This window comes from Fistularia commersonii, chromosome 9, assembly GCF_037954325.1.
Source record: "Fistularia commersonii isolate RoL2024-O1a breed Wild chromosome 9, RoL_Fcom_v1.0, whole genome shotgun sequence".
In the NCBI taxonomy this organism is placed as follows: Eukaryota; Metazoa; Chordata; class Actinopteri; order Syngnathiformes; family Fistulariidae; genus Fistularia; species Fistularia commersonii.
The window spans coordinates 260,103-270,000 of NC_141292.1; the positions used below are offsets into that span (position 1 = coordinate 260,103).

General features: G+C 60.3%; 1 protein-coding gene across 4 annotated transcripts in view; it reads right to left on the reverse strand.

The window, feature by feature from the left end:
- Positions 1–681: 681 nt before the first annotated feature.
- inpp5ja (inositol polyphosphate-5-phosphatase Ja) overlaps positions 682–9,898 on the reverse strand; it is a 9,959-nt gene continuing 742 nt past the window's right edge. The window contains exons 2-14 of one of the 4 annotated variants that reach the window (XM_086151680.1): positions 9,446–9,486; positions 7,875–8,327; positions 6,933–7,040; positions 6,687–6,800; positions 6,443–6,559; positions 5,728–5,903; positions 4,813–4,924; positions 4,617–4,726; positions 4,323–4,533; positions 4,103–4,240; positions 3,961–4,026; positions 3,458–3,562; positions 682–1,830 (exon numbers count right to left, since the gene is read on the reverse strand). In XM_086151680.1, the coding sequence (XP_086007806.1) occupies positions 1,372–1,830; positions 3,458–3,562; positions 3,961–4,026; positions 4,103–4,240; positions 4,323–4,533; positions 4,617–4,726; positions 4,813–4,924; positions 5,728–5,903; positions 6,443–6,559; positions 6,687–6,800; positions 6,933–7,040; positions 7,875–8,327; positions 9,446–9,451 (2,175 nt within the window). In that variant the 5' untranslated portion in view covers positions 9,452–9,486 and the 3' untranslated portion in view covers positions 682–1,371. Of the gene's footprint in view, positions 1,831–3,457; positions 3,563–3,960; positions 4,027–4,102; positions 4,241–4,322; positions 4,534–4,616; positions 4,727–4,812; positions 4,925–5,727; positions 5,904–6,442; positions 6,560–6,686; positions 6,801–6,932; positions 7,041–7,874; positions 8,328–9,445; positions 9,487–9,898 lie in introns of those variants that run through there. The other 3 variants (XM_086151683.1, XM_086151682.1, XM_086151681.1) reach the window with 3 other exon arrangements.

The window sequence follows — 9,898 nt, forward strand, 5'->3', positions numbered from 1 at the left end:
CCCGCTAAAGGCTTTGGGGGTCTTTCGAAGCCTCCTCCTGAGAAAAGGAGCCTCCGTCAAAGAGTAGAAGACGGACGCTTTCCACAAATGACCAGAAGCGGCTGCGTTGTTCTCCACGGCCAGCAGGGGGCGCCGCGGGCGGCAGGCGGGGGCCTCCGTCCCTGGAGTAAAGGCCTTGCAGGCTGCAAAACAACTGTCATTCATGAATGACACCCCCCCCCCCCCCCCACCCGCGCTGCTAAATTAAAACCAGCGCTGCTGGTTCTATTAACCTCTGGGGACCCAAAGTCCTCCTGCGAGGACATAAAAATAAAGTGGAGAAACAACATGGAGTCACCCTGCAGCAAGTACGCACATTTTTTAGGAGATTAGAAATAACAAGAAGCTATGATGCCGCTAATTAGGAATTAGCCATGTGAGGACATCAGGGTTTAAACACCCCCCCCCCCGTCCTTCAGAGGATTAGCTGGAGCCCTGCGCCCGTCGGCTCGGCGGATCTCCGACACGGAGAAATAAAGCCAGCACTTTTCTTTATATTTACATTTATATAAATCTATAGTTATATTTCTGATTTCCAGGGAAGAGGAAAGAGTCTGCCCTTATCTCAGCTGTTGAGTTCCTCCATGTAAAGACACACACTGTCCTGTCGGAGTGCATTTGTCAAACAAAACACACTTGTACTTGTTCTTGATTCACTAGTTTAATTTGCACACCCACACCAGGAGAACACAGACAAACTGGAGCGACAAACAACCACCTAATCCTAAACGTCCGGCCCGCTGTGGACGAGGACCTGTGCGCGCTGAGCGGCTAAGAACGAGACTTCTCCAGATCACATGGTCGGGAACTAAGTGTGGAACCGAGCGAGACGCTGAGGATGGACGCATCCAGGGGGCCGTCAACACACGACCACAGAGGGGTCGAAAAGAAACGCTTCACACCCCGAATAAATACTTAAACACATTGGCCTGCACAACAGCACGCACACACACACGCACGCAAACACACACACTCACACACACACACACACACACACACACACACACACACACACTGCTGACCCTGTCAGCCGTTTGTCTGGACGGCAGTCCTGGTTCTGACGCACCGTTGCCTGCACAGATCCATGTTGCTTTCAAGGACATCGGGTCACGTTGGTTCCCGGTTTGCTCTGTCTAAGCGTACACACACACACACACACACACACACACACACACCTGTCTGTGAAAGCACCTGGACGCGCCTGACTGAGGATACACACCGTGTACGATGGTGGAACTACAAGGCGAGATGTCCGCAAACTAAGTAGCGCGTTACTGAGGGTTCTTCCTGCCCAAGCAGGCGCCGGGTTCTGTCCTCCTCCGTCTCCAGGTCCTAGGCCAGGTCCGTCTCCGCCGCTCGTCCTTGCGGCCTGACGGGCGCCGGCCGGTGTTCGCCCAGAATGGCGACGATCAGGGCCTCCGGCGCGCTGACGGCGCCGCCCGGGGAGACGGGGCTGCGGGGGCTGCGGGGGCTGAGCGGGCTGAGCGGGCTGACGGCCGGGGACGGCGGCGGGTCCGGGGACACCAGCCGCTCCTTCTTCACGGCGGGCGCCGGGCCCAGGCCCAGGTTCTGCAGGGACGGGAGCGGCGCCGAGGACAGCGCCGGCACGGCCGGGCTGCGGCTGCGGCGGTGGCGGTGCTGGTGGTGGTGGTGGTGGTGGTGGTGCTTGCTGGATTTGGGGCTCGGGCTGCGGGAGCCGGGGGCCAGCAGGACCAGGGTGCTGTCGTCCTCGGAGCTGGCGTCGGAGCTGTCGGAGCGGCGGGAGGCGGGGCTGCGGACCGGAACCCGGATCTGCGGAGGACCACAACCGGATGAGAGCTCTTCATCCACGGAGAACCGCGGCCACGGCCTCCTACGAGGAGCCTCCTTCCAAAGGGCCTTTTACCGACCGGAACCCTTCTCAGGACCAGCCCTCCGTCCTGTCGGGCCTCCGGGAGCCCGTGGTCGGCGGCCGCCGCGGAGGTCCGTCCCTGCGGGAGCGCCGCAGGTCCGGCCCGCTCTTTGCAAGCGGCGACCACAGGACAACCCGAGGACCAGCCTCCACCTTCCTCGGGTCCACGGCTGACGGGACCGCGGACCGGACCTTCTCCTGGCCTGGATACACCAGAACATCTTCTTCTCCTTCAGGGGTCACAGATCGCCCGCCTCCATGCCACCCTGTCCTCTCACACCATCTATCATCCCGTCCGTCCTTTTCCTCCTGACCTCCTGCCTGGCAGCTCCAACCTCAACGTCCTTCTACCCAGATCCTCCACACCCTCCCCTGTCCACGTCTAAACCATCTCAGCGGGACCTCATCTCCAGAACCTCTACCATGTGCTCTCCCTCTGATGGACTCCTTCCTGATCCTCTCCGTCCTCCAGCTGATATCTGACTGTCCTCTCATGTAACCCCTCTATGATCTAGATGTTTCCCCATTATAACTGGACACTTCCGGACATGAAATGCTATTTTAGCGCCTTTATCAATAACCCTAATCCTAACCCAAACCCCTTTTACGGGAATGTTGTTTGCTTTCCGACACCTGTTTTTTCCAACGACTGCCTTTCGGGTTTCCACGGCGACGTCCTGCTCATCCTCAGCGGTGAAGCAGGACGTCGCAACCTTCTCCCTGACCTGTGGTCGTATCTCTCTGTGGGCTCACGCGTTACATATCAATAATCCAGCAGCGACGGGATTATGGATTAGATGAAACACAGCTCGGCTAATGCTGCCGCAGCGGCAGGATTTCTCCTCGGGGATCAACAAAGTAATCTATTAAAGTAATCTAATAAAGTAATGGAGCCCGTGTGACGCACGGCCGGGGCGTTCTGGACTCCCGGGCTCCTGGACTCCTCTGTCTGGTCTTTGAAGCGGGTCGGCGAAGCCGCAACCAGGACCAAACACCGTCTGGTGAGTCCGGCTTCCAAACCCGGAGATCCGGCGTCCTCCTGCGTCCACGGCCTCGAGAGGCTTTGGTCAGAAGACGCCAGCGCTCTGGGAGAAAGGCCTTCGGTGATCTTATCAAAAGAGGAGAGGAAAACCCGTCCAGACCGGTTGGAGCTGATGGGCAGACAAGGGAAATTAGACCAGAGCTATTCCACCGGGGGGGCCGCGCCCTGTTTAGAGCTTCTGCTGACTAACTCCACTGGGCGACCTGAGGTGGCCTCAGATGGCCTCAGATGGCCTCAGATGGATTCAGGTGGTCTAAGGTGGCTTAAGAAGACCGCCGATGCCCTTAGATGCCTTTCGGTGGCTTTAAGTGGCTTCAGAAGACCTCAGGTGGCCTTAGGTGACCTTAGATACCCTGAGTTGGCCTTAAGTGGCCTTAGAAGACCTCAGGTGGCCTTAGGTGACCTTAGATGCCCTGAGGTGGCCTTGGGTGCTCGCTCCTGGAGAAGGAGGCGGGTCAGAGCCCGGCCCCTCGGAGGTGAGTTACCTGAAGGGGCGCCGACAGCCCCACGATGCTGTTCATGCTGTGGCTGTAGAAGCCCAGGATGTATTCACTGCCGTCCCTGGGCAGGTCCTCCTCTGAGAAGACCACCTGGAGGGGAGAGGGGGGGGGGGGGGGGGGGGGGGGCACAGACGGGTCAGTTCCACTGCCGCCCAGCGGGGGGCGCTATGGTGAAGACCCTGCAGATGCTCTCCGGTCCTGTGTCACCGGATGACTTCCTGACAATGTGATCATCTGTTTACCGACCGGACGATGGTCTTCTGGACGTTTGTTCTTCTGGCTCATCCTCACCTCTCGCCTGCTGACTATCAGAAAACGCTTCCTGTTTGTGACAAACCTCCGGCCGCTTTGCCGCCGTTGCGACTTCCTTGGCGGGAAGTGTTTTCTGTCTGGTGGATGATCTAAAACCCCCGTGTGTTATCTTGTGTTTCTTTCCCAGCTTTGCCGCTGCTGTTTTTACAGAATCGGAGCCGTGTGGAGGAGCTCACCTGGGTGGCGTGCTCTCCCTTGGCCCACACGGACGCCTGGTAATCCTTGTGATGCCTGAAGCCCACCTGCGGGGGGGCAGAAGAACGGGGGTGAGGTTCCCTCGGGTCGGCTCGGGGAGGAACCCGCAGAAGATCCCCTCACCTTGTAAATGGCCACCCAGTCCCAGGAGCTGCGCTGGAAGCCGGACGCCACGGCGAACCTGACAACGGCGTCCGAGACTTTGCACCACTCCCTGCTCGCCTGCAGCTCCACCAGAGGCGTGTCCACCCTGAACGGGAACTGGAGAAGCAGGAGGGCCGGCGTCAGAGCTTTGCGGGGCCGCCGCGCCCGCCGGGGCCGGCGGGATCGGCGGTCTCCTCACCTGCAGCGAGAACAGCGCCGACACCGGCTTGTGGTCGCTGACGGTGAAGCCCATGTGGCTGCGGTAGGTGTGCTGCGTCACCCTGGTGGCTCCGCCCAGCCAGGAGGTCAGGCCGCGCTGCAGGGCGGCGCTGTGCGTCGGCACCGGCGAGCCGGTGCGCCGCAGCCGCCACAGGATGCGGTCCGTCCACGCCGGCTTCCTCTTCTTGGCGCTGACGGGGGCGGGAGGGGCGGGGTCAGAGTCGGCGCTGCTCGCGCCTCACACATGACGGGAAGTGTTGCCGTGGAGACCGACCTGGTGTCATACGTATGAGTCCCCACGTCGAACTTGTACGTGGGCGGGAAATTCAACTGTCCCTCCAGGAAGCCCTCCAGGATGGGCTCCGTGTTCTTGGCCATGTTGAGCTGAGGAGAAGAAGCGGAGAAGATGTGTCACCCCCTGGCGTGCGGCGGCGGCGGCGGCGGCGCCACCTCCCCCCCGCCGGACTCGCCTGGTCTCGCTCCCACAGCAGCGGCAGCTTGTTGCTGTCGATGGCCCCTTTCACCACGTGGATGTCGTAGTCCTCGATACGGAAGTTCAAATCCCCGAACCAGAACACCACGCTGGAGGGGAGACGCCAACAAACACACGCTTTTCACGAGGCTGTTACTCGCCGGCGGTTGGAAAAATCCCGTCGACGGATGCGTGACGGAGCCGCCCCGAAGCGCAGGGACGGATACACGGGTGGATGGCGATCACGTTGGGTCGCAGGTGGCGGACAAACGCCCTGCCGGCGGTTACGTTCGACCAGGACGCCTACATGTGGCGGGTGATCCTGCCTGCCGACGTCTGCATTTACTGACGTCCATTTCAGCTGTACTTTTATATCCCTTGTCATGAGTACATTTCTCCCTGGGAATGAGCTCCCGTCTCCTGCATGCCGTGCACACACACACACACACACACACTGTGTTTCCCGGGTTTCCATCCAACCTGCAAACCACCTGGACACGACTGACGCCAGCGACCATGGACGGACTCTTCATGTGTTCGTGAAGTCTGCAGCCGCTGCTTGGGCCGCTTCTGGTTCCACACTGAACTGACGTTCACATCCCTGAACTTGTGCATGTGTCATGACAATAAACATGAATCCAATCTCATCTCATCTCATCTAATCTAATCTGATCTAATCTGATCTGATCTGATCTAATCTGATCTGTAGGCCTGATCTGAGAACAGAGGAGATGAGCTCCAGGAGAGGAAAGGCCTCTCCTGAAAAGGCCTGATTGTGTGTCTGAAGGCTGGATGTCCTTCTCTGATGCTCCTCTGGATCATGTGGAGGTAAAGTGATTAATCTGACGGTGTGCGTGTGTGTGTGTGTGTGTGTGTGCCTCCTGAGTGGGAGCGTGAACGCTGCGTCACCCACTCGTGGTCCAGGACGCCGGTGGCGGCGCCCTCCTCGAACTGCTGCTGCTGCAGGATGCTCTCGAAGTCCTCCATCCGCTGCTCCAGGTTCCTCATGTGAGCCGGCAGGTGACAGTTGAGGAAACACAGCGGGTGGCCGAACACACTCATCCTGGCGCTGACGCCGCCCTTATTCCCCTGCAGGAGGACGGAGAAGACGCAGGGTGAAGACCAGCGCCGGGAGCCGGATGGCGGTGCGCGGGCCGGCGTGGCCCCGCCCACCCGCACGCTCAGCTCGCCGCGCCGGACGGCGTCTCCATGGAGACGCCACTCGGGGATCTGGCCGATGTTGTTTACAGACGAATGCAGGACAACGAGCCGAGCCTGCCTGTCCTGCTGGGGAGGACGGGATTTGAGCTCAAGGACGTCAGTGTGTGTGTGTGTGTGTGTGTGTGTCCTGTGTACGTGCCTGTGTGTGTGTGTGTCCTGTGTGCGTGCCTGTGTGTGTGTGTGTGTGTCCTGCCTCTGGGTCGATGAACCACAAAGCAGCCGGGCCTCTGCAGCGCTGACCTCCCAGAGAAGGAGACTGCAGCAGCCGCGGCAGCCGCTGACGTCGGCGCGCACGTGAAGGTCACACAGACGTGCGCGGCCGCCCCGTCTCTCGGCCCGACCCCGACCCCGACCCCGACCCCGACCCCGACCCCGACCCCGACCCCGACCCCGAAGCCCCGCCTTACCCAGTAGCCCCCCAGCCCCGTGCGCGTGCGCTCCGTCTGCACGCCTCTGAGGAAGGGCAGGTGGCGGGACCTGGAGAAGACCAGCAGCAGAACGCCCTGCATCCGCTGGGACGCCACCTGCAGGAGACCGGGCGAGGAGGCAGCTCAGGAGACGCCACCTGAGCGGACCGCCGTTTTCTCAGAAACAAAACGGCCACCGGCGGCGCCGCGGCTGTGCTTCCCACGCTCTCGCACGGCGTCAAACCTGACCAGGACGAAGCCCAGGGGGCTCAGCGTGTCCATGCAGAGCTCGCTCCACTGGTCCGAGAACAGGACGTCCTTCAGACGCTTGTTGATCATGGAGTTCACTTCCTGGAGGCTGCAGGGAGAAGAGAGAAGAAGGAGGACGGGTGGAGGACGGGTGGAGGACGGGTTAAGGACGGGTTAAGGACGGGTTAAGGACGGGTTAAGGACGGGTGGAGGGCTGGGCTTGCGGGACGCTCCAGCTCACCCTACGATGATCATGTCCACACTCCCGCTGGAGGCTCCTGGTCCAAACAGGCCGGAGATGTCGTCCGGAGGAACGGCTGAGCCCACGTTCCACGTGACGATGTAGACCCTGGAGAAGGACAGGGACACCAGTCACACCGCGGCCCAGAGAACATCGTCCCACATCATCCGTTCCTCAACCGTCGTCCAGAAGGAGCGGCAGCAGAAGAAGGGCGGCCCGAGGGCCGAGCGGCTCGGCGAGGCTGGAGCCGAACGCCGTCCCGCATCTCAGATCCGCGGAGTTACGAGTCCCATCGTGTGATGGGACTCGCATCGAGAACGAGGTTGAACCTCCTGAGGTTCCAGAGGGTTGGACCTCAGCTGGAGAGACGAGAGTCTCAGCTCATCTTTAACACGGAGCCGCGTCATGAAGTTACTTAGTTAGTTAGCAAGTTGGCTAGCTAGCCGCTCGCTAACTATAATGGCTCCATGGATCGATAAACGAACTAACCGACCGAAGGGTCGACCCGACCGGTCAGCGGAGCTCATCGATCCTCCCATCGAACCCCGACGGCAGCGCGGCCTAGCCCCGCCCCCACGGCCAGACGGCCAATCACAGCAGAGACAGGATTAGCGTTATCTTTTTGGATCCGGATCTCCAGAAGCCGCCTCCTGGACGGACGTGGACCTCCGGCCCGCGGCAGCTCCTCTGAAGCTCCTTTCAAAGGCTCCTTGAAGAACCTCTGGGACCAGATGGAGACGTGACCCGGGTCCAGGGTCCAGGTCTCATGAGGTCCAGGTGCAGCAGATGAACGCCAGATGAACGTGTCCGTCAGGAGGCGGAGCTTCTGGAATCCTCCGGCAGCAGAAAACAGAGCCGCTGTTTCTGGACAAAGACCCGGACGAGGCCGGCCCCGTCAGGTTCCGGGTCATGAAGATCTGGTGGACCCCCGGCCCCCCTCACCTGAAGTCCTTGTTCTCCTCGCCGGGCTCCTGGCTCGGCGCCGCGGGCCCGGGGGGGGGGCTCCTCTGTGCCGGCGGGCGGAGAGAGGGAGGGGGGGGCGGGGGGCCGAGGCCGGCGGGGGGGGCCGACGTCCGCGGCTCCGGGACCGAGGCCGGGACCCGGGGGGGCAGAGGGGGGCCTCTGTGGCCCAGGGCCGTGGGTCGGGGCCGGCTGATGCAGGCCGGGACCACCGGGGCCGGGCCGGGGGCCCGCGCCGGGGGCGGAGCCTGCGCCGGGGTCAGGGCGACGGGGGGCGGAGCCCGCGTCTGGGGGGGCCCCGAGGAGACGGGGTCCCGGATCGGAACCTGAGCCCCAAAACCAGATGGTGGAGCCGGAGGGGGCCTCGGACCGATGGGGGCCACCGAGACCGGCCTCAGAGGAACCTGATGGATCTGCTCCGTCTGCTCCATCTGCCTGCAAAGCACAGGACACACACACACACACACACACACACACACACACACACACACACACACACACACACACACACAGGATGCATCCAGTGTGTGAGTCGGCCTGGTTAAAGTATGGATTAGATCAGAAGAAGGTTCTCCTCCTTCCATCAGGTGGATCTCCGATGTTCAAAAACAGGGGTTGATTATTTAGGGTGTTGCCATGACGACGCGAGAGGTCGAGACGCGTGATGTTGGGACCGATCGCCGCAGCGAAGACGTTCAGATGGTATTTCGCCCGCCGCCGAGTCACGTGACCTCGGACTCAGGCGGGCGGGGAGCACCGTGACCTTCTGTCTCTGCAGGCCCAACCAGGAGATACCAACTCCAAGCAACACCTCACAGCAGGCAGAGCAGCTTCTTCTCCTCCAGCTGCTGCCTTCAGGGTCCTCAGACAATCATCTGCCTCCATCCTTCCTGTCTTCTCCTCCATCCATCAGCCTCCCCTCATCCTCCTCGCGTCCTTCAGAGATCTTCTCCAGCCCAGGTCCACACCGTCTCGGTGGGACTTTATCTCCCGAACATCTACCATGTCTTCTGCTCAGCGTCTCCAAAGCCGACACCGCGGCTGCCATCACGTCCACCTTCTCCAGCTCTCCTTTCCTTCTGGCCGATGCTCTTTCCTCCACCCGTCCCGACGCGCCCACACTCGTTCCTCCACCTCTTCTCCAACATCTCCATCCCCTGGACCACCGACCCTCAGCACCTCAAGTCCTCCACCTTCTTCATCTCCACCCCTCGCGGCTCTGATACACATGAGACCATCAGCCTGTGTTGGTTCCTCACATCTAGAAGGTCAGAGGAGAAGCGGAGGAGCCGCAGTCCTCGTCTACAGCACACACACATCACACCCGACAGGACATGACACACACACACACACTCGCACTCACTTTAACACTCGAACTCAAAGATACACACTCAAACACACACAAACTCAAACACACACACATACACACTCTCACACACACACACGCACACACTCACACACAGCGTGTCCCTGATGGCCTTTCCATGAGCTGGCAGAGGAGCAGAGGGACGGACGAGGACCTTCTGTCCTGGATTCAGACGAAGCTCTGTCACCTTCATTAACCCCAGACCTCCTCAGATCTTCCAGACTGAGACTGGACCACACACATACACACACACACACACACACACACACACACACACACACACACACAACTGCTGTCATACATGCACACTGACACCTGACACCCACACACACATGCAGAAACATACCCACACACTGACTCACAACCACTGTCATGCACACATACTGACTGACTGACGCTCACACACACACAAACACACACACACACACACACACACACACACACACTAAAACAGAATAGAATGTGCCTTTGATACACATACATACACTCATATCTGGTGTCATACATGCACACTGACACCCACACACATGTGCATAAACATACACACACACACACACACACACACTGACTCACAACCACTGCCATGCACACATACTGACTGACTGACTGACGCACGCACACACACACACACACACACACA